Here is a 23,367-nt window from a genome sequence, read left to right as displayed (position 1 = left end):
CCGTATCATAATTATATTTTTATATATATATAAACGAATCAGTACAAAATAATATATAAGGGTTGAGTTAGGTGTATTTATAAGGACAAGTTGACCAGAGGGAGACATAACTCTCGGTCTTAAAAAAAAAAATGGCGCCAAATTACAGCATCGTTTACATTTTCTAATTCTTCCTAACATGGCTGGCGATTGTCCATTCACTTGTTTGAGAGAATGGAGCGATTATCGGACGTCAATTCATCAATTCATCCATCCATTTCCATTTAATGGTTCCTGGATATTGTGGGAAACGTCTGGGAATATATGAGAGTTGGTCTAAAGTACCGTTCCTCCCACAGGGGAGGAGAGCCGTTATTATTGATGTGCTGGTTTTAAAAAAACTTATATTTTTCCTTATCCTTTTAATTTTATAAACCATAATTTTACGTGTGGGATCTAAGGAGAGTTTATTTTAACTTTAAAAGGTTTATTGAAAGTCTAATTAGTCATTCCTTAGAAGAATAATGATAAAATAAAATGGTAAACTCCAAACGCCATGACTCGGTTCCGTGCCCAAGATACGATGCCATGATTTTTTATCAATTCTTTTTTTTATTCAAAGAACAAAGTTCCCTGACCGCCGTAACTTCAGGAGATCTTATCGAAAAATGAAGTGGGTCTCTTTTTTACTATTTCAAGGAGCCAAGAGTGGGGACATTTTGTCGAAAAACAAGATAAAATGAGATTATTCGAGATTGCTGACGGCACTCTGTTGCCAAGAGCGCACGTACGCGCGCACACGCGCGTAAAAACACATTTGTTATACATTTATGTTATACATTGCACACTGAAGAGTGCTATTTACCAATGCAATGGGAAAAATCGGTTTAAAAAAAAAAAAGGTGTAATATTAGAGACATTATCGAAGATTGATAATCGTCTGCTAAGATCAATATGTATTCTATTGTCTGGTGAGAGTTTTCTTAATAAACTGCAAAAATGAAAGGTTGTTGTATCATTTCACATTATAATAGGTGTATGACTATTTAAAAGGAGTAATTATGCTTAATTATGCTGTTATTAATAACGTTTCTCAGGACAAGCTGTGGAGATAATTTCTCCCAACAGATAGCGTTAGTACTAGCTTTGTTTTGGCAAGGATTTATGTTAAGTCTGGTGATTACAAGTGATTTTTTTTCCTTGAGTGACTTTTAAATCGACATAATATTAGTGAGTATTTTGATCATTGCATATTTAATAGATTTTTAACAATTTTATTCTGTCTAAAAGTGGTTTACGTAACAGATAGCAGAGGTTATAGGCTTAGTGGAGGCCTGTAACCTACTCTAAGTCCCTTCCTGATGTAGGATTCCATCCTTTTGTAGGGGATTTCTTCCTGATGTTTTCTTACTGATATAGGGTTTCCTCCTAATGTAAAGATTTCTTCCTAATGTAAGGATGTCTTCCTAATGTAGGGGTTTCTTCCTAATGCAGGGATTTCTACTTAATGTAGGGGATTTCTACTTAATGTAGGGATTTCCTGACACAAGAAATCCCTTGGCATAAGAGGATTACCCGTCTAAATCCATTACCATGCATTGGGAAAGTGTTTACATTCGAAAACAATGATAAAAAAAAGCTTAGACTAATTAGGGATTTGGTGTCATCAAAATGGCCGCTATCAAGTGTTTGCCTGATAAATCCTTCTATTTTCTTATGCCTCCCCCCCTCTCCAACCCCCTCCCCCGCCCCACAAAACCACTCACGAGATCCGAGACTCATTATCATATCAGCACAATGAGAGACAGTGAGGTCAGTGCTTGAGTTTCGTATCGCAGTTCTAATCTTGTACTTTTTTTTTAAATCGTTCTTTGGCAAAGGATGTCACAGGCCAGGGGGCCTTCTTTTTGGCAAGTCTTGAGAAGGTTCCAAGCCTTCTTGCCAGGAAGTCTATGAGGTGAATCGTCCTAGGCCTAAAATGAGTCACCTTTTTCATGCTTTATTGTATCTGTAGGCCTATGTCATCGCTACCGTACGGGTTTGGTACGCGTAGTCATACCCAAAGTTTCCCATCTCGTGAGACCTTGAGCGTGTGACCCGGGTACGCATTCCAGCACGCAAGGTGCCCACTCAGCCACAGGTAAATGCGTGCTTGTACACACACCGTGAATATTTATGCGGGTACAAACACACACTGTAAAATATTACAGGGTACAACAGGATCTGAAAGTGGGTTTCACCAGCAGCAACCTGGAACACAGAGGCACCAACAAAAGAGAAAAGCCAGGAGCAATTTTATTGAAGCATTTTGAAAATAAGTTTATATAAATATATATATAATTGTATACATATAATATACATATACCTCAATTAAGCGCATAACAATGGCTCGACGGCTTTCGCTCAGCACAACAGTCTTAGAATACACTTGAGAAGTCGTTAAAGCTGATTTCTTCAGGTTAATTCACTTAGATTCTACTTAGGTGATGAGGCGATTAAGAAAAATACTGGGACTAAAGGACACGGCACAAAACTTAGGTAGGCGAAACTCGCTCTCCGCGTCTCGTCGTACGGACTCCGGGCGCGCCAGAGCGACGTACGTACGGTACGCGTCTGAAAAAGGTTCGACGAAGCGGCTGAAGTCTATCATACAAAACTTATACATATCACATTTTGAAATCTGTTACCTGGGGCAACGAAGGGATGTCGCCCCGTCTCGAAGGTCTTGTGCCGCGCAGGAGTGCGTTGACTACGGACAAATGACTGAGGCAGTCCTGTGGTACAAATGCAACTATCCCGTGCTTTTAACTTCTTATAGAAAATAGTAGCTTTGAGAGAACAATAGATAATCTAATAAGATCTGCTTAAAATTCCTACATAATAACATTTTTCACGGGATCACACATTATTTAGACATCGGGCGTAAGAGGTGCGGCAACTTATTTCGTCCATGTTTAAGCTGATGATGCTGACAATATTCACACCAGTTATTAATAGTCTGTGTAACAAAAGCAACAGTTGCAAAATATACTCCAGTGACACACTGACAGCACCTTTACTTCCGTCAGCTCATCGTTCTTGAAAACTGTCACCTCTACGCGACATCCGCGCGTCTCGCTCGCAATAAATAAACGAATGTGCTAACGAATAAATATATAGTCTACATTTTATCTTAATAGTACAATCACAGAAACGAAGAGTTATTGTGAGACCGGCATCCGATGCGGTGGTATCACTGTCACGTTACGATGCCCCGCGAAGTTCTTTTCGGGTCAGGTGGCCCCGAAGGGCCGCCTGGATCCTCACAGCAGCCTGGATGACAGCAGGGTCGCTCAAATCGAGACTCGCCTGAGCGCGTTCCCTCAGTGCCCTGCGTGCTTTGAAGCCACGGAAACCCGCTTGGATCTTGGTGGCTGCTTCCTCCGGCGTCAAGTCTTTCGCAGTCTTCGTCTCGGGGACGCCGCCAGACTTTTTGGCGGCCACCCGCCTCCTGGCAATGAACCCACGGATACCAGCTTGCAGAGTGACGACAGCCTTGAGGACGTCGGGGTCGTCAGGAATGCCGTTGACCTTGCTCATTCTCTCCTCGAGAACGCTAGCCACGAGAGCGTCTCTGGCGAGGCTTCCCCTCCTGGCTTCGCTCTGGGCGGCTTCCATGCTGTCGCGCCTGTTCTGCAGTCCTCGCGGCAAGCTTGTGTACGAGGGTTTCCCAGACGAATCCTTGAGGCCTTTTCTTGTTTTGTAACCCCTAAATGCAGCCTGGATTTTAGTCGCAGCTTTGGCCTCCTCGTCTGGCTTGGATGTATGCGTGGATCTTCCTTTTGCGTGCCTCACGTCGTCTGCACTGCCGCCGGTGATTTGTTTCCGGCACCGATAGCCTCGGAAGGCACTCTGTATCTTGGTGGCTGCCCTGGTTAGCTCTTCCTCCTTGATGTCAGCCGATAAAATATCTGGAGATGGACTGACATCCCTGCTGGAAATGTTGGACCAATCGCTCTCGCCCTGGTATGCAATGTCTAGGTTACCGGAGTTTTCGTGCAACCCCGGTGGCACACTGTCGGTGCAGGGAACACCAGAATTATCATCCACATCTGTTATGACTATAGACGGTTCAATTATGACGCTGGACCTGTTCCTCTGTCTTTCCTTCATAGATTTCCTGGTTTTGAAACCCCTGAACAAAGATTGGATTCTGATGGCAGCTTCCTCGATTCCCAAAACGTCTTCATAACCGTCGCTGTCCGAGTCCATGGTGAGATTATTCATCTTTATCTTTATGGGAAAAGCGGTCTTCTTTCCCTTACCGGAGCCCCTGCCTGAAGAGGACTTTGGACTTTTCATGAGCTTTCTAGCTTGGAAGCCTCTGTAAGACGCCTGGATTCTAGTGGCCGCCTTTTCTAGATCGTCGTTAACAGCGACAGACTCCGTAGACTTGGTGCGCTGCGCCCTCAGTTCTTTACGCGTCAGGTATCCTCGTATTCCGGCCTGAATCTTGGCAGCCGCATTTTGTACGTCTGGATCCTGTAAGTCTATATCTGGAACGAATGGTTCTTCATTGACGTTGTCTATCCCTTTCCCGGAATTTTCCAGATCCTTCCGTACTTTGTGACCTCTGAAAGACGACTGTATCTTAACAGCGGCCATCTGTACTTCAGGGTCATCTAAATCAATGTCCACAACATTTTCTCTGTCAGGAGATTTTGAACCTCTTAAAGATTTCCTGGTCTGAAATCCTCTGAAATTGGACTGAATGGTAGTCGCAGCTTTCTCCAGTTCAGGATCAGTCAGATCGATGTTTTCTATATCATCTGTTTATCCTGGCCAATGTCTTTGTCAGGAGATTTTGAAGCTCTGATGTTTTTCCTGGTCTGAAATCCTCTGAAATTGGACTGAATGGTAGTCGCAGCTTTCTCCAGTTCAGGATCTGTCAGATCAATATCCTCTATGTTGTTTATATCCTGACCATTGTCTTTGTCAGGAGATTTTGAAGCTCTGATGTTTTTCCTGGTCTGAAATCCTCTGAAACTAGACTGAATGGTAGTCGCAGCTTTCTCCAGTTCAGGATCTGTCAGATCAATATCTTCTATGTTGTCTGTTTGTCTTTGTCAGGAGATTTTGAAGCTCTGATGCTTTTCCTGGTCTGAAATCCTCTGAAACTAGACTGAATGGTAGTCGCAGCTTTCTCCAGTTCAGGATCTGTCAGATCAATATCTTCTATGTTGTCAGTATCCTGACCATTGTCTTTGTCCGGAGATTTTGAAGCTCTGATGTTTTTCCTGGTCTGAAATCCTCTGAAACTAGACTGAATGGTAGTCGCAGCTTTCTCCAGTTCAGGATCAGTCAGATCAATATCCTCTATGTTGTTTATATCCTGACCATTGTCTTTGTCAGGAGATTTTGAAGCTCTGATGTTTTTCCTGGTCTGAAATCCTCTGAAACTGGACTGAATGGTAGTCTTTCTCCAGTTCAGGATCAGTCAGATCGATGTTTTCTATATCATCTGTATGATGACCATTGTCTTTGTCCGGAGATTTTGAAGCTCTGATGTTTTTCCTGGTCTGAAATCCTCTGAAACTGGACTGAATGGTAGTCGCAGCTTTCTCCAGTTCAGGATCAGTCAGATCGATGTTTTCTATATCATCTGTATCCTGACCATTGTCTTTGTCAGGAGATTTTGAAGCTCTGATGTTTTTCCTGGTCTGAAATCCTCTGAAACTAGACTGAATGGTAGTCGCTGCTTTCTCCAGTTCAGGATCTGTCAGATCGATGTTTTCTATATCATCTGTATCCTGACCATTGTCTTTGTCAGGAGATTTTGAAGCTCTGATGTTTTTCCTGGTCTGAAATCCTCTGAAACTGGACTGAATGGTAGTCGCAGCTTTCTCCAGTTCAGGATCTGTCAGATCGATGTTTTCTATATCATCTGTATCCTGACCATTGTCTTTGTCAGGAGATTTTGAAGCTCTGATGTTTTTCCTGGTCTGAAATCCTCTGAAACTAGACTGAATGGTAGTCGCAGCTTTCTCAGTTCAGGATCTGTCAGATCGATGTTTTCTATATCATCTGTATCCTGACCATTGTCTTTGTCAGGAGATTTTGAAGCTCTGATGTTTTCCTGGTCTGAAATCCTCTGAAATTAGACTGAATGGTAGTCGCAGCTTTCTCCAGTTCAGGATCTGTCAGATCGATGTTTTCTATATCATCTGTATCCTGACCATTGTCTTTGTCAGGAGATTTTGAAGCTCTGATGTTTTTCCTGGTCTGAAATCCTCTGAAACTGGACTGAATGGTAGTCGCAGCTTTCTCCAGTTCAGGATCAGTCAGATCGATGTTTTCTATATCATCTGTATCCTGACCATTGTCTTTGTCAGGAGATTTTGAAGCTCTGATGTTTTTCCTGGTCTGAAATCCTCTGAAACTGGACTGAATGGTAGTCGCAGCTTTCTCCAGTTCAGGATCAGTCAGATCGATGTTTTCTATATCATCTGTATCCTGACCATTGTCTTTGTCAGGAGATTTTGAAGCTCTGATGTTTTTCCTGGTCTGAAATCCTCTGAAACTGGACTGAATGGTAGTCACAGCTTTCTCCAGTTCAGGATCAGTCAGATCGATGTTTTCTATATCATTTGTATCCTGACCATTGTCTTTGTCAGGAGATTTTGAAGCTCTGATGTTTTTCCTGGTCTGAAATCCTCTGAAACTGGACTGAATGGTAGTCGCAGCTTTCTCCAGTTCAGGATCAGTCAGATCGATGTTTTCTATATCATCTGTATCCTGACCATTGTCTTTGTCAGGAGATTTTGAAGCTCTGATGTTTTTCCTGGTCTGAAATCCTCTGAAATTAGACTGAATGGTAGTCGCAGCTTTCTCCAGTTCAGGATCTGCCAGATCGATGTTTTCTATATCATCTGTATCCTGACCATTGTCTTTGTCAGGAGATTTTGAAGCTCTGATGCTTTTCCTGGTCTGAAATCCTCTGAAACTAGACTGAATAGTAGTCGCAGCTTTCTCCAGTTCAGGATCTGTCAGATCGATGTTTTCTATATCATCTGTATCCTGACCATTGTCTTTGTCAGGAGATTTAGAAGCTCTGATGTTTTTCCTGGTCTGAAATCCTCTGAAACTAGACTGAATGGTAGTCGCAGCTTTCTCCAGTTCAGGATCTGTCAGATCAATATCTTCTATGTTGTCTGTGTCCTGACCATTGTCTTTGTCAGGAGATTTTGAAGCTCTGATGTTTTTCCTGGTCTGAAATCCTCTGAAACTAGACTGAATGGTAGTCGCAGCTTTCTCCAGTTCAGGATCTGTCAGATCAATATCTTCTATGTTGTCTGTGTCCTGACCATTGTCTTTGTCAGGAGATTTTGAAGCTCTGATGCTTTTCCTGGTCTGAAATCCTCTGAAACTAGACTGAATGGTAGTCGCAGCTTTCTCCAGTTCAGGATCTGTCAGATCAATATCTTCTATGTTGTCTGTGTCCTGACCATTGTCTTTGTCAGGGGATTTTGAAGCTCTGATGTTTTTCCTGGTCTGAAATCCTCTGAAAGATGATTGTATGATAGCGGCAGCTTTCTGTAAATCAGGATCTGTTAAATCGATGTTTTCCAAGTCATCGTCTGGAACCTGGGAAGATTCACCTTCTTTTCTGGACTGGAAATCTCGAAAAGATGTTTGGATGACTCTCGCGGCTTCGTGTAACTCAGGGTCATTCAGATCTAAATCCAGACCATTGCCCTTGTCAGGAGATTTTGAAGCTCTGATGTTTTTCCTGGTCTGAAATCCTCTGAAAGATGATTGTATGATAGCGGCAGCTTTCTGTAAATCAGGATCTGTTAAATCGATGTTTTCCAAGTCACCGTCTGGAACCTGGGAAGATTCACCTTCTTTTCTGGACTGGAAATCTCGAAAAGACATTTGGATGACTCTTGCGGCTTCGTGTAACTCAGGGTCATTCAGATCTAAATCTGGACCATTGCCCTTGTCAGGAGATTTTGAAGCTCTGATGTTTTTCCTGGTCTGAAATCCTCTGAAAGATGATTGTATGATAGCAGCAGCTTTCTGTAAATCAGGATCTGTTAAATCGATGTCATCCAAGTCATCATCTGGAACCTGGGAAGATTCACCTTCTTTTCTGGACTGGAAATCTCGAAAAGATGTTTGGATGAGTCTTGCGGCTTCGTGTAACTCAGGGTCATTCAGATCTAAATCCAGACCATTGCCCTTGTCAGGAGATTTTGAAGCTCTGATGTTTTTCCTGGTCTGAAATCCTCTGAAACTGGACTGAATGGTAGTCGCAGCTTTCTCCAGTTCAGGATCAGTCAGATCGATGTTTTCTATATCATCTGTATCCTGACCATTGTCCTTGTCAGGAGATTTTGAAGCTCTGATGTTTTTTCTGGTCTGAAATCCTCTGAAACTAGACTGAATGGTAGTCGCAGCTTTCTCCAGTTCAGGATCAGTCAGATCGATGTTTTCTATATCATCTGTATCCTGACCGTTGTCCTTGTCAGGAGATTTTGAAGCTCTGATGTTTTTCCTGGTCTGAAATCCTCTGAAAGATGATTGTATGATAGCAGCAGCTTTCTGTAAATCAGGATCTGTTAAATCGATGTTTTCCAAGTCATCATCTGGAACCTGGGAAGATTCACCTTCTTTTCTGGACTGGAAATCTCGAAAAGACATTTGGATGACTCTCGTGGCTTCATGTAACTCAGGGTCATTCAGATCTAAATCCAGTCCATTGCCCTTGTCAGGAGATTTTGAAGCTCTGAGGGATTTCCTTGTCTGAAATCCTCTGAAAGATGATTGGATAATGGCGGCTGCTTTTTGCAACTCAGGATCTGATAGATCGATGTTTTCTAAATCTTCATCTGGAAGCTGCGACAACTTACCGTCTTTCCTCGACTGGTAACGTCTAAAAGAATTTTGGATTAATCTGGCGGCTTCATGGAGATCTTGATTACTCAAATCTAAGTGACTCATGTCATTGTTGTTGTCAGAAGTCTCCTTCAGTCCCAGATGTTTCCGGGTTTTGTATCCCCGAAAGCAGGACTGTATGGTAGTTGCCGCCTTCTGCAACTCGGGGTCTGATAAGTCGACGTCTTGGACAACTTCCTCTGGACGAGTCTTCGCCAATCTCATTTCTCTTCTCGTCCTGTAGCCACGGAAATTAGATTGTATCTTTGTAGCTGCTCTGTTCAGCTCTGGATCTTGTGCGTCCATTTCTATCTGAGGTGGTTGTCGCTGTTCCTTTAGCGACTGGCGCGTCTTAAAGCCCCTGAATGCTGACTGTATGATGGTGGCAGCTTTTTTCAACTCTTCGTCATTGAAACCTAGACATGAATCATCTTCTCCATCAGCAGACGGCTGCTTTTGCCTTGTTCGGAATGAACGATAGTGAGACTGAATAACAGACGCAGCTTTCTCCAGTTCAGGATCATCTAAATCCAGGTCAGCTTCTTCTGCCATTTCTTCGACAGGTTTTGACTGCTGCAAATTCTTCCTTGTTTGGTATCCTCGGAAAGAGGACTGAATTTTAGTGGCTGCCTTTTCGAGCGCGGGATCTTCCAGGTCAAGTTCCTGTGCAACATTTTCAGTCGGCTTGGAGGCTCTCAGATCGCGGCGCACCTTAAAGCCCCGGAAACCAGCCTGGATGATTGTCGCTGCTTTCTGAACCTCAGCGTCGCTTAAATCCACCTCATCTTCCTTTTCTTCTTCGTCGTTATCTTTTAAGTTCTTGCGAGTCTGGAACCCACGAAACGATGACTGTATCTTGATGGCAGCCTTTTCTACGTCAGGATCTCCCAAGTCTATGTCGATGTCATCGGGCTCAGAAGTGTCGGTGTCCTTGGCCGCTCTATAATTCCGGTAGGATGACTGAATTGTCATAGCTGCCTTCTGGACCTCTGGATCGCTGAGATCTATATCCACTTCTTCTTCTTCTTTTTTGTCAGATGAACGATGTTCTTTCAGACCCTTGCGGCACTGATAGCCACGGAACGAAGACTGGATTAAGGTTGCTGCGTCGCGTAGGGCGGGGTCTTGGAGGTTGATGTCGAACTGGTCCTCGCTCTCAGGGGCCGGTGAGGCTTTTAGGTCCTGTCTTGTCTTGAACCCTCTATAGGATGATTGTATCACAATCGCTGCTTTTTCCACCTCAGGATCTCCTAAGTCGATGTCGTCACCGCCGGTTCCTTTTCCGTCAAGTGGCATTGGGTCGGGCTCGGCAGCCTTGTGGGACTGGTACTGCCGGAACGAAGACTGGATTACCACCGCTGCTTTTTGAACCTCGGGGTCATTTAAGTCGATGTCTTGCACCACTGCCTCCTCCTCAGGTTCTGCTTGATTACTGCTTTCTGCTTCCAGCTCCTGTTGCAACTGGAGACTCTTTCTCGCCTGGTGGCCGCGGAAAGACGCCTGGATGGATGTCGCTGCTGCGTGGAGCTCTGGGTCGTTCAGGTTGATCTCTTGGACTGCGGCATTCTTATCTTTCAGATCTTTCCTGGCTTTGTAGCCCCTGAAACCAGCTTGGATCTTTGTTGCTGCCTGGGCTAGTTCTTCGTCTGTGCCAGCTACTATTGCAGCTGCCTGAAATATTGCAAGGATTATTAGAAACTTTATCTTTGCATGATTTCATATGCTAAACTCTTTATCATTTCCAAATAATACTGACTCTTAGTGTTACTCAATGCTTACTAAAAAAAAATGATGCTAAATTATTCTTTTGAGTTCTGTACAGCAATGGAAAAAAACTGGCATAATTGAAGTTTAAGTTTAGCATTTCAACAAATATAAAAGACGAATGAGATCTTTTCAAACAACAAACAGTATGAAAATTCAGTGCCCATTTTTTTTTTTTGTGATCAAGACACGTTCCAGCAAGGACAAACAAACAATGCACAGGAGTCTTGCAAGTGGACAAGACACAGCATACCACAGAGTGAGGAAAGAGTGCGGCAGATGTCGAACTAGGTTAGGAACTGGAAAGTCTAATGAATGCCACATAGCGTCTAATGTAATCACCACAGTGACAACACTATCAGCCAGAATAGTAAACTAAGACGTTTCTGAGGAATGAGGGAGTGTGACACAGTTGGCTAGTTGTCTCTCACATACAAATGGCTGTGAAAATCTCTCTTGCTTACCTGTGTGTACAAACAAAAAGAAACAGAGGGCTGTGTGCTAGTATGGAGTCTACCTATAAACCTTTAGATACAAGCTGTCTGTTGCTACATACCAGAAAACATCAACTAGTGTAACATGAATGTAATCTCAAAACACATCTCAGTCAAGTAGTCTAAGAATGTGAAGCATGAAGTCTATGTACAGAGTGCAAAGGACAAGACGAGTCCTTCTTCTTTCTTTAGTTCCCGTGCTCCACGGGGGGAGGGGCCATGCAAGGGTGGTGCGTGCGAAGTAGTACCCGCATTCTTTTCTCTGGTTTACCACTCTCGTTAAATCACCTATGCTCCTGATGACGTCGCGTCAGTTGCGAACCCTTGCGCGTGTCTTCCTGGCCCTGCCGAGCAGGGTTTGGAAATCACTGCCCCCACCCCGCAATTGTTTTAGTACTCATCATCGCACTGCGCTCCCTTGGTTTCAGTTCATTGTATCCATTGATATAGCATTTATATTTTATACACTGAAGATTGGTGCACGTATTTGCTAAGCGGGGTAACTGTGATTGTCTGTTTTCGGGAATCCACTGAATATCGTTTTGACCAGAAAGCAAAAATTTGTGGGAAAGCTACATTTCTATTCTTCGCTAAAATATTCTAATGACTTTAGTCTCATCAACTTGGAGAGACGCACTGAATTCAAGAGAAGAGAGTGAACTGCCCTTGGACAAGCATGGCCTCTCCAGAAATGTTATGCATATGCAACTATCCCTGGAGGCCCTCTTTCAACGCTTCCTGGCTTATCATTTTCCTGACGGCCGGATCAGGACCTGGTGTAGGTGGTCTGGGTACCACGAAAGTGCTAGACGGGCTAGACGGAGGCTTTCCGTGGTCCGCCTGGATAACAACGAAGGTTTTGTCGTCCACGCTGTGGACCGATTGCACGGAGTGACTCCTGTGCTCTGACTTCGCAGAAGAAATGAGCTTTCCCTGGCTGTTGTAGCGGTCGCACGTGGGGACCATTTGGTGATCTTGCTTCTTCTCCTTTGTAAGAGCAGGACCCCCTTTATTCTCTACTTCCTTGCACACTTCCGTTATGCTGACCTTGCCCCCAAAGTCTGGCTGAACAGGATCGAGTGAACTGCTTGGTTCCATCTTCAGGTGTGGGTCTTTCTCATTTCCTTCTTTGTTGTTCACGCACGTCTCATCGTAGAACGTAACGGACTGTTTTTCCGTTGAGTCCAGATTTAGGCCCTCTTCATTCGTTTCCGTAGAAGGTGGATTATTGTTAAGCACATCAGAAACACCTTCTTGCGAGAGAGTGCCGGCGAAATGATCGTTAATGGTGGCAGCATCTGAGGGTACCTGTTCAAGTGCAGCCATCATCTCCCCTTCTCCACTGGGGTCATCTTTGACCCCTTCCAATAAGCCTTTGCCCTCAGAATCATCTGAGACCTCTTTCGTCATCTCGGGTGCAGTTGCATGAGCGGTGTTCCCAGTAGTCCCAACAAGATCTTTTGAAACGTCTTCTTGTTCATCTGAATTAACATTTAGATTAGTATTGTCGTCCACCAGTGATTCCTTGTCCTTCCCCCTTGCGTCTTCATCTTTTGGAAACCTCTCCCTCGATTCTGTATTTTCCGCTAAGTCCCCCACTTCGTCTTTCCCTCCCTTGTCTTCTGGTTTCAGCGAGTCCTTTTCCTCAGCCTTATCTCTGATGTCATCAGTATCCTCACACTCTTTACCTAGATCACCAGCTGAGTCTCTAGATCTCTTTGTTCCAGCAGATGTAGACTTTCCCCTGCTCGACACAACTCTTGTCAAGTCCTCGTCTCCTGTGTTTTCAGCGCTGTGTTTAGGGTCTTCTAGCTCGCTGTTGGTATTAAGAGGTTCGTTGCTGTCTGATTTCAGCCCGTCAACTGTATCTACGTACCTTACCTGCCTGTTGAGCTCTCCGCGTTCCTCTTTGGCAGTGTCCTGAAACTGTGTATCTAGGGAGATGCCTGTTACTTTGCCGGGGTCCAAAGAGCTCCCGTCAGAGTTTATCAAGTCTTTATCTCCCAAACTGACTTCATCTGGACCATCGTTTGATCTTTCACTGCCATTTTTCGTTGGTGCATCAACCGAACTGACAGTTTCTCCATGTGGGTTGTGGCTTTCCTCTACAGGAGTCTCTGTTAGGGCTTTGCCTTCTGGGTCAATGTCCTGTGGGTTATCACCACCTGTCAGTTCGTCTTCCGAGTTACTATGTCTCTCGGTTTCAGGCTGCGACTTCTCGGTAAGGTCATCGTGGTCCGCTGACAGATGCACCTTAATTTTTGGAACGCTCGTCTCTTCCGGAGCTCCGCCTACAGAGCTCCAACTTTCCTGCATTGTACTTTGGTCGCTAGATTCTACGCCTTCCTTGGGAGAATCTGCAACAGCATCTTTAATCTTAGTCTCCGCTTCCAAATCGCCAGATGCCCCAGCAGACGCTAAGGTACTTTCTCCCACCTCCTCGGGTTCGTGACTCGCTTTCACTTCACCTTCACCCGAGGGCTTCCCTTCCGCCGTCCCAGAAAGACCGCTAGGCCCTCCGCTATCACCTTTGATGATTCCTTTGTCATTGACCATCACTTTAAACTCACTGATGTGCGAGCAGACGCTGCCGATGATCTCGTCCATAATCTTACCTTCTCCACTCTCATGTCCATGACTTTCATCTATAACTTTCTCTTCCACTTTCTCTTTAGGCTGGTTAGTAACCTCACTGAAATTGACAATGCTTTCACTTGTAAGTTTGTCTTCAACTTTCTCTTCGGAACTCACATCTTCCTTGCCATTTGTAGTACTTTCATTCGGAACTTTCTCTTCTATTTTCTTATTAGGATCACCAGTATCTTCACTGCCATTTTCAGTACTTTCACCTGCAGCTTTAACTTTCTCTTCCATTTCCTCAATAAGATGATTAGTATTTTCACTACCATTTAAAATACTTTCATCCACAGCTTTCTGTTCTGCTTCCCCATTAGGCTTGTCAGTGCCTTCACTTTCACTTGTAACTTTCTCTTCCAGTTCACAATCAGTAATTTCATCTGAAACTTTCTCTCTCAACTTATCATCAGCCATATTATCTACACTTCCATTTACAATACTTTCACTTGTAACTTTCTCTTCCAATTTGTCATCTGTAACTTTCTCTTCTGATTTATCATATGTAACTTTCTTTTCCGATTTGTCATCAAGGTTATCATTATCTTCACTGCCATTTACAGAACTTTCACCAAGAACTTTCTCTCCTGATTTGTCAAGCTTATCAGAATCTTCACTGCTATTTACAGCACTTTCACTTAATACTTTCTCTTCTGATTTGTCATCTGGCTTATCAACATCTTCAGTTCCATTCACAATATTTTCTCTTGTAACTTTCACTTCTAATGTGTCATCAGTGTTATCAAGATTTTCACTGCCATTTACAGTGCTTTCACTTGTAACTTTCTCTTCTGATTTGTCATCAGGCCTAGCATCTTCAGTGCTATTTACAGTGCTTTCACTTGTTACTTTCTCTTCTGATTTGTCATCTGTAACTTTCTCTCCTGATTTTTCATCTGTAACTTTCTCTTCTGATTTGTCATCAGGCCTAGCATCTTCAGTGCTATTTACAGTGCTTTCACTTGTTACTTTCTCTTCTGATTTGTCATCTGAAATTTTCTCTTCTGATTTTTCATCTGTAACTTTCTCTTCAGATTTGTCATCAGGCTTATCAGGTTCTTCAATGCTATTTACAGTACTTTCACTTGTTACTTTCTCTTCTGATTTGTCATCTGTAACTTTCTCTTCTGATTTGTCATCAGGCTTAGCATTGGTGCTATTTATGGTACTTTCACTTGTTACTTTCTCTTCTGATTTGTCATCCGTAACTTTCTCTTCAAATTTGTCATCAGGCTTGTCATCAGGCTTAGCATCTTCAGTGCTATTTACAATACTTTCACTTGTAACTTTCTCTTCTGATTTGTCATCTGTAACTTTCTCTTCTGATTTGTCTTTAGGCTTATCAGATTCTTCAGTGCTGTTTATGGTATCTTCACTTGTTACTTTCTCTTCTGATTTATCATCCATACCATTCTCTCCAGAATTATCATCTGTAACTTTCTCTTCAGATTTGTCATCAGCATCATTGCCATTTAAAGTACTTTCACTTGTAACTTTCTCTTCTGATTTTTCATCTATAACTTTCTCTTCAGATTTGTCATCAGGCTTAGCATCACTGCCATTTACAATACTTTCACTTGTAACTTTCTCTACTGATTTCTCATCTGTAACTTTCTCTTCAGATTTGTCATCTGTGACTTTCTCTTCTGATTTGTCATCTGTAATTTTCTCTTCAGATTTGTCATCTGTGACTTTCTCTTCTGATTTATCATCTGTAATTTTCTCTTCAGAATTGTCATCAGGCTTATCAGCATCCTCAGTGCCACTTACAGTACTTTCACTTGTTACTTTCTCTTCTGATTTGTCATCTGCAACTTCTAATTTGTCATCTGCAACTTCCTCTTCAGATTTATCTGTAACTTTCTCTTCTGATTTGTCATCTGTAACTTTCTCTTCAGAATTGTCATCAGGCTTATCAGCATCCTCAGTGCCACTTACAGTACTTTCACTTGTTACTTTTTCTTCTGATTTATCATCAACTTCCTCTTCAGATTTGTCATCTGTAACTTTCTCTTCAGATTTGTCATCAGGCTTATCAGATTCTCCAGTGCTATTTACAGTACTTTCACTTGTTGATTTCTCTTCTGACTTGTCATCTATAACTTTCTCAGATTTGTCATTTGTAACTTTCTCTTCAGATTTGTCATCAGACTTATGAACTTCAGTGCTATTTACAGTACTTTCACTAGTTACTTTCTCTTCTGATTTGTCATCTGGAACTTCCTCTTCAGATTTGTTATCTGTAACTTTCTCTTCTGATTTGTCATTTGTAATTTTCTCTTCAGAATTGTCATCAGGCTTATCAGCATCCTCAGTGCCATTTACAGTACTTTAACTTTTTTCTTCTGATTTGTCATCTGTAACTTTCTCTTCAGAATTGTCATCAGGCTTATCAGCATCCTCAGTGCCATCTTACAGTACTTTCTTCTTGTTTTTCTTTCTTCTGATTTGTCATCTGCAACTTCCTCTTCAGATATGTTATCTGTAACTTTCTCTTCTGATTTGTCATCTGTAACTTTCTCTTCAGAATTGTCATCAGGCTTATCAGCATCCTCTGTTCCACTTACAGTACTTTCACTTGTCACTTTTTCTTCTGATTTGTCATCTGCAACTTCCTCTTCAGATTTGTCATCTGAAACTTCAGATTTGTTACCTGTAACTTTCTCTTCTGATTTGTCATCTATAACTTTCTCTTCAGATTTGTCATCTGCAACTTTCTCTTCTGATTTGTCATCTATAACTTTCTCTTCAGATTTGTCATCTGCAACTTTCTCTTCAGATTTGTCATCTGAAACTTCAGATTTGTTACCTGTAACTTTCTCTTCTGATTTGTCATCTATAACTTTCTCTTCTGATTTGTCATCTATAACTTTCTCTTCTGATTTGTCATCTATAACTTTCTCTTCAGATTTGTCATCTGTAACTTTCTCTTCAGATTTGTCATCACGCTTATCAACATCTTCAGTGCTGTTTACGGTACTTTCACTTGTTGCTTTCTCTTCTGATTTGTCATCTGTACCTTTCTCTTCTGATTTGTCATCTGTAACTTTCTCTTCTGATTTGTCATCAAGCTTATCAGCATCTTCAGAGCTATTTACTGTACTTTCACTTGTCACTTTCTCTTCTGATTTGTGATCTGTATCTTTCTCTTCTGATTTGTCATCTGTAACTTTCTCTTTTGGTTCATCAAGGTGCTTTCCAGTACCTTCGCTGACACCTTCCCTGTGGCTCAGGGCAATTTCAGATTCATCTCTGTCCACCACAATCCAGCTTACGTCATCAGAGATGTCATCTTCATCTTCTGTAGTTTGTCGTTTTGTCACCTTCACGGTGGACTTGCCCTTGAGATCTGTGTCCTCCGTTCTCTCCTGCTGTAGATGTTCTTGGCCGCTCGTAGGCCTTTCGTTGAAGTCGGCGACCTTTTCTTTCAGATTTTTCTGGGGGTCTTCGCTGTCCTTGGTGTTCTCGGAGAGGAACGACCCGCCTCCTTTCCCTGTCACGGTTTTGGCGAAGTCTCTCTGCTCTTCGATACCTCTTGCCAGAGACAGATTCATGAGGATTTCCTTAGCGTTGATTTCTTCTTCACTTTCTCCGTCCATTCCTTTGTATTCCAGTGAAAAGGGTTTATGTTTATTGGCATTTTCGTCAAGTTCAGGAGAATCTGTACTTTCTTCTGTAGGAGGAGTGGCAGTGCCTGCTTCTACTTCTGCAGTTGCAGCCTCTGCACTTTCTTCTGCTGTGGGTGCATCTTTGCTTTCTTCTTCTGCAGTTGCAGCCTCTGCACTTTCTTCTGCTGTGGGTGCATCTTGGCTTTCTTCTTCTGCAGTCACAGCCTCTGCACTTTCTTCTTCTGCGGGTGCATCTTTGCTTTCTTCTTCTGCAGTCACAGCCTCTGCACTTTCTTCTGCTGTAGGTGCATCTTGGCTTTCTTCTTCTGCAGTCACAGCCTCTGCACTTTCTTCTGCTGTGGGTGCATCTTTGCTTTCTTCTTCTGCAGTCACAGCCTCTGCACTTTCTTCTGCTGTAGGTGCATCTTGGCTTTCTTCTGCAGTCACAGCCTCTGCACTTTCTTCTGCTGTGGGTGCGTCACTGATTTCTTCTGCAGTTGCAGCCTCTGCACTTTCTTCTGCTGTGGGTGCATCTTTGCTTTCTTCTTCTGCAGTCACAGCCTCTGCACTTTCTTCTGCTGTGGGTGCATCTTGGCTTTCTTCTTCTGCAGTCACAGCCTCTGCACTTTCTTCTGCTGTGGGTGCATCGTGGCTTTCATCCTCTGCAGTCACAGCCTCTGCACTTTCTTCTGCTGTGGGTGCATCACTGATTTCTTCTGCAGTTGCAGCCTCTGCACTTTCTTCTGCTGTGGGTGCATCTTTGCTTTCTTCTTCTGCAGTCGCAGCCTCTGCACTTTCTTCTGCTGTGGGTGCATCTTGGCTTTCATCCTCTGCAGTCACAGCCTCTGCACTTTCTTCTGCTGTGGGTGCATCTTGGCTTTCTTCTTCTGCAGTCACAGCCTCTGCACTTTCTTCTGCTGTGGGTGAATCACTGATTTCTTCTGCAGTTGCAGCCTCTGCACTTTCTTCTGCTGTGGGTGCATCTTTGCTTTCTTCTTCTGCAGTTGCAGCCTCTGCACTTTCTTCTGCTGTGGGTGCATCACTGATTTCTTCTGCAGTTGCAGCCTCTGCACTTTTTTCTGCTGTGGGTGCATCTTTGCTTTCTTCTTCTGCAGTCACAGCCTCTGCACTTTCTTCTGCTGTGGGTGCATCACTGATTTCTTCTGCAGTTGCAGCCTCTGCACTTTCTTCTGCTGTGGGTGCATCTTTGCTTTCTTCTTCTGCAGTTGCAGCCTCTGCACTTTCTTCTGCTGTGGGTGCATCACTGATTTCTTCTGCAGTTGCAGCCTCTGCACTTTCTTCTGCTGTGGGTGCATCTTTGGTTTCTTCTTCTGCAGTCACAGCCTCTGCACTTTCTTCTGCTGTGGGTGCATCACTGATTTCTTCTGCAGTCACAGCCTCTGCACTTTCTTCTGCTGTGGGTGCATCACTGATTTTCTTCTTCTGCAGTCGCAGCCTCTGCACTTTCTTCTGCTGTGGGTGCATCACTGATTTCTTCTGCAGTCGCAGCCTCTGCACTTTCTTCTGCTGTGGGTGCATCACTGATTTCTTCTGCAGTTGCAGCCTCTGCACTTTCTTCTGCTGTGGGTGCATCTTTGCTTTCTTCTTCTGCAGTCGCAGCCTCTGCACTTTCTTCTGCTGCAGGTGCATCACTGATTTCTTCTGCAGTTGCAGCCTCTGCACTTTCTTCTGCTGTGGGTGCATCTTTGCTTTCTTCTTCTGCAGTCAAAGCCTCTGTACTTTCTTCTGCTGTGGGTGCCTCTTTGCTTTCTTCTTCTGCAGTCACAGCCTCTGCACTTTCTTCTGCTGTGGGTGCATCACTGATTTCTTCTGCAGTCACAGCCTCTGCACTTTCTTCTGCTGTGGGTGCATCTTTGCTTTCTTCTTCTGCAGTCGCAGCCTCTGCACTTTCTTCTGCTGTGGGTGCATCTTTGCTTTCTTCTTCTGCAGTCACAGCCTCTGCACTTTCTTCTGCTGTGGGTGCATCTTTGCTTTCTTCTTCTTCAGTCGCAGCCTCTGCACTTTCTTCTGCTGTGGGTGCATCATTGCTTTCTTCTTCTGCAGTCACAGCCTCTGCACTTTCTTCTGCTGTGGGTGCATCACTGATTTCTTCTGCAGTCACAGCCTCTGCACTTTCTTCTGCTGTGGGTGCATCTTTGCTTTCTTCTTCTGCAGTCGCAGCCTCTGCACTTTCTTCGGCTGTGGGTGCATCACTGATTTCTTCTGCAGTTGCAGCCTCTGCACTTTCTTCTGCTGTGGGTGCATCTTTGCTTTCTTCTGCAGTCGCAGCCTCTGCACTTTCTTCTGCTGCGGGTGCATCACTGATTTCTTCTGCAGTCGCAGCCTCTGCACTTTCTTCTGCTGTGGGTGCATCTTTGCTTTCTTCTTCTGCAGTCGCAGCCTCTGCACTTTCTTCTGCTGTGGGTGCATCACTGATTTCTTCTGCAGTTGCAGCCTCTGCACTTTCTTCTGCTGTGGGTGCATCTTTGCTTTCTTCTTCTGCAGTCGCAGCCTCTGCACTTTCTTCTGCTGTGGGTGCATCTTGGCTTTCTTCTTCTGCAGTTGCAGCCTCTGCACTTTCTTCTGTTGTGGGTGCATCACTGATTTCTTCTGCAGTCACAGCCTCTGCACTTTCTTCTGCTGTGGGTGCATCACTGATTTCTTCTGCAGTCACAGCCTCTGCACTTTCTTCTGCTGCGGGTGCATCACTGATTTCTTCTGCAGTCGCAGCCTCTGCACTTTCTTCTGCTGTGGGTGCATCACTGATTTCTTCTGCAGTCACAGCCTCTGCACTTTCTTCTGCTGTGGGTGCATCTTTGCTTTCTTCTTCTGCAGTCACAGCCTCTGCACTTTCTTCTGCTGCGGGTGCATCACTGATTTCTTCTGCAGTTGCAGCCTCTGCACTTTCTTCTGCTGCGGGTGCATCTTTGCTTTCTTTTTCTGCAGTCGCAGCCTCTGCACTTTCTTCTGCTGCGGGTGCATCACTGATTTCTTCTGCAGTCGCAGCCTCTGCACTTTCTTCTGCTGCGGGTGCATCACTGATTTCTTCTGCAGTCGCAGCCTCTGCACTTTCTTCTGCTGCGGGTGCATCACTGATTTCTTCTGCAGTTGCAGCCTCTGTACTTTCTTCTGCTGTGGGTGCATCTTTGCTTTCTTCTTCTACAGTCGCAGCCTCTGCACTTTCTTCTGCTGCGGGTGCATCACTGATTTCTTCTGCAGTCACAGCCTCTGCACTTTCTTCTGCTGCGGGTGCATCACTGATTTCTTCTGCAGTCGCAGCCTCTGCACTTTCTTCTGCTGCGGGTGCATCACTGATTTCTTCTGCAGTCGCAGCCTCTGCACTTTCTTCTGCTGTGGGTGCATCACTGATTTCTTCTGCAGTCACAGCCTCTGCACTTTCTTCTGCTGTGGGTGCATCTTTGCTTTCTTCTTCTGCAGTCACAGCCTCTGTACTTTCTTCTGCTGTGGGTGCATCTTTGCTTTCTTCTTCTGCAGTCACAGCCTCTGCACTTTCTTCTGCTGTGGGTGCATCACTGATTTCTTCTGCAGTCGCAGCCTCTGCACTTTCTTCTGCTGCGGGTGCATCTTTGCTTTCTTCTTCTGCAGTCGCAGCCTCTGCACTTTCTTCTGCTGCGGGTGCATCACTGATTTCTTCTGCAGTCGCAGCCTCTGCACTTTCTTCTACTGCAGGTGCATCACTGATTTCTTCTGCAGTTGCAGCCTCTGCACTTTCTTCTGCTGCGGGTGCATCACTGATTTCTTCTGCAGTCACAGCCTCTGCACTTTCTTCTGCTGTGGGTGCATCTTTGCTTTCTTCTTCTGCAGTCGCAGCCTCTGCACTTTCTTCTGCTGCGGGTGCATCACTGATTTCTTCTGCAGTTGCAGCCTCTGCACTTTCTTCTGCTGCGGGTGCATCTTTGCTTTCTTCTTCTGCAGTCGCAGCCTCTGCACTTTCTTCTGCTGCGGGTGCATCACTGATTTCTTCTGCAGTCGCAGCCTCTGCACTTTCTTCTGCTGCGGGTGCATCACTGATTTCTTCTTCTGCAGTCGCAGCCTCTGCACTTTCTTCTGCTGCGGGTGCATCACTGATTTCTTCTTCTGCAGTCGCAGCCTCTGCACTTTCTTCTGCTGTGGGTGCATCTTTGCTTTCTTCTTCTGCAGTCACAGCCTCTGCACTTTCTTCTGCTGTGGGTGCATCACTGATTTCTTCTGCAGTTGCAGCCTCTGCACTTTCTTCTGCTGCGGGTGCAGCTTTGCTTTCTTCTTCTGCAGTCGCAGCCTCTGCACTTTCTTCTGCTGCAGGTGCATCACTGATTTCTTCTGCAGTTGCAGCCTCTGCACTTTCTTCTGCCGCGGGTGCATCACTGATTTCTTCTTCTGCAGTCGCAGCCTCTGCACTTTCTTCTGCTGTGGGTGCATCTTTGATTTTCTTCTGCAGTCACAGCCTCTGCACTTTCTTCTGCTGTGGGTGCATCACTGATTTCTTCTGCAGTTGCAGCCTCTGCACTTTCTTCTGCTGCGGGTGCAGCTTTGCTTTCTTCTTCTGCAGTCGCAGCCTCTGCACTTTCTTCTGCTGCGGGTGCATCACTGATTTCTTCTGCAGTCGCAGCCTCTGCACTTTCTTCTGCTGTGGGTGCATCACTGATTTCTTCTGCAGTTGCTGCCTCTGCACTTTCTTCTGCTACGGGTGCATCACTGATTTCTTCTGCAGTCGCAGCCTCTGCACTTTCTTCTGCTGCGGGTGCATCACTGATTTCTTCTGCAGTTGCAGCCTCTGCACTTTCTTCTGCTGCGGGTGCATCTTTGCTTTCTTCTTCTGCAGTCGCAGCCTCTGCACTTTCTTCTGCTGCGGGTGCATCTTTGATTTCTTCTTCTGCAGTTGCAGCCTTCTGCACTTTCTTCTGCTGTGGGTGCATCTTTGCTTTCTTCTTCTGCAGTCGCAGCCTCTGCACTTTCTTCTGCTGCGGGTGCATCACTGATTTCTTCTGCAGTCGCAGCCTCTGCACTTTCTTCTGCTGCGGTGCATCTTTTGCTTTCTTCTTCTGCAGTCGCAGCCTCTGCACTTTCTTCTGCTCTTCTGCTGTGGGTGCATCACTGATTTCTTCTTCTGCAGTCGCAGCCTCTGCACTTTCTTCTGCTGTGGGTTCATCACTGATTTCTTCTGCAGTTGCAGCCTCTGCACTTTTTGCACTTTCTTCTGCGGGTGCATCACTGATTTCTTCTGCAGTTGCAGCCTCTGCACTTTCTTCTGCTGCGGGTGCATCTTTGCTTTCTTTTCTTCTGGAGTCGCAGCCTCTGCACTTTCTTCTGCTGCGGGTGCATCACTGATTTCTTTTCTGCAGTCGCAGCCTCTGCACTTTCTTCTGCAGTGCCTCTGCACTGGTGCATCACTGATTTCTTCTGCAGTCGCAGCCTCTGCACTTTCTTCTGCTGTGGGTGCATCACTGATTTCTTCTGCAGTCACAGCCTCTGCACTTTCTTCTGCTGTGGGTGCATCTTTGCTTTCTTCTTCTGCAGTCACAGCCTCTGTACTTTCTTCTGCTGTGTGGTGCATCACTGATTTCTTCTTCTGCAGTCACAGCCTCTGCACTTTCTTCTGCTGTGGGTGCATCACTGATTTCTTCCGCAGTCACAGCCTCTGCACTTTCTTCTGCTGCTGCGGGTGCATCTTTGCTTTCTTCTGCAGTCGCAGCCTCTGCACTTTCTTCTGCTGCGGGTGCATCACTGGTGCGGGTGCATCACTGATTTCTTCTGCAGTCACAGCCTCTGCACTTTCTTTCTGCTTCTGCGGGTGCATCACTGATTTCTTCTGCAGTCGCAGCCTCTGCACTTTCTTCTTCTGCTGGGTGCATCACTGATTTCTTCTGCAGTCACAGCCTCTGCACTTTCTTCTGCTACGGGTGCATCTTTGCTTTCTTCTTCTGCAGTCGCAGCCTCTGCACTTTCTTCTGCTGCGGGTGCATCACTGATTT

The 23,367-nt window shown here is 44.7% G+C and overlaps 3 protein-coding genes across 3 annotated transcripts in view; all 3 read right to left on the bottom strand.

The window, feature by feature from the left end:
• Positions 1–2,261: 2,261 nt before the first annotated feature.
• Positions 2,262–6,031, bottom strand: LOC136856252 (abnormal spindle-like microcephaly-associated protein homolog; the record flags this gene model as incomplete). The annotated part of the gene is given in 5 exon segments (XM_067133944.1): positions 2,262–4,773; positions 4,806–5,069; positions 5,072–5,435; positions 5,437–6,007; positions 6,010–6,031. Coding segments are annotated over 5 exon segments (2,772 nt in total), but the record flags the coding sequence as incomplete, so codon positions are not given.
• Positions 6,019–23,367, bottom strand: part of LOC136856251 (microtubule-associated protein futsch-like) — a 40,703-nt gene continuing 23,354 nt past the window's right edge. The window contains exon 7 of the mRNA XM_067133943.1: positions 6,019–10,566. Coding sequence (XP_066990044.1) covers positions 6,034–10,566 — 4,533 coding nt within the window. The 3' untranslated portion in view covers positions 6,019–6,033. The remainder of the gene's footprint in view (positions 10,567–23,367) is intronic.
• On the bottom strand, positions 9,706–22,949 carry LOC136856235 (putative surface protein SACOL0050). The gene is made up of 8 exons (XM_067133928.1): positions 22,491–22,949; positions 22,176–22,356; positions 20,762–20,914; positions 20,411–20,584; positions 19,049–19,201; positions 18,358–18,534; positions 16,209–18,255; positions 9,706–16,116 (listed from the first exon to the last, which is right to left on the bottom strand). The coding sequence occupies exons 1-8, from the start codon at positions 22,947–22,949 to the stop codon at positions 11,862–11,864; spliced, it is 7,599 nt and encodes a 2,532-aa protein (XP_066990029.1). The 3' UTR covers positions 9,706–11,861.

This window comes from Macrobrachium rosenbergii, chromosome 35 (assembly GCF_040412425.1).
Source record: "Macrobrachium rosenbergii isolate ZJJX-2024 chromosome 35, ASM4041242v1, whole genome shotgun sequence".
NCBI classification, from domain to species: domain Eukaryota; kingdom Metazoa; phylum Arthropoda; class Malacostraca; order Decapoda; family Palaemonidae; genus Macrobrachium; species Macrobrachium rosenbergii.
The sequence above is the reverse complement of the archived record's forward strand: the minus strand, read 5'-3'. Positions and strand labels throughout refer to the sequence as shown.

Bases quoted from the DNA above. Each gene is read 5' to 3' on its own strand.
- LOC136856235 (XM_067133928.1), bottom strand. From the start codon at position 22,949: ATGCACCACACAGCAGAAGAAAGTACAGAGGCTGTGACTGCAGAAGAA. The intron at 20,915-22,175 runs GTGCAGAGGCTG...ATGCACCCACAG, and splicing joins TGCACCCGCAGCAGAAGAAA to CAGAAGAAAGTGCAGAGGCT. The intron at 19,202-20,410 runs GTGCAGAGGCTG...ATGCACCCACAG, and splicing joins TGCACCCGCAGCAGAAGAAA to CAGAAGAAAGTGCAGAGGCT.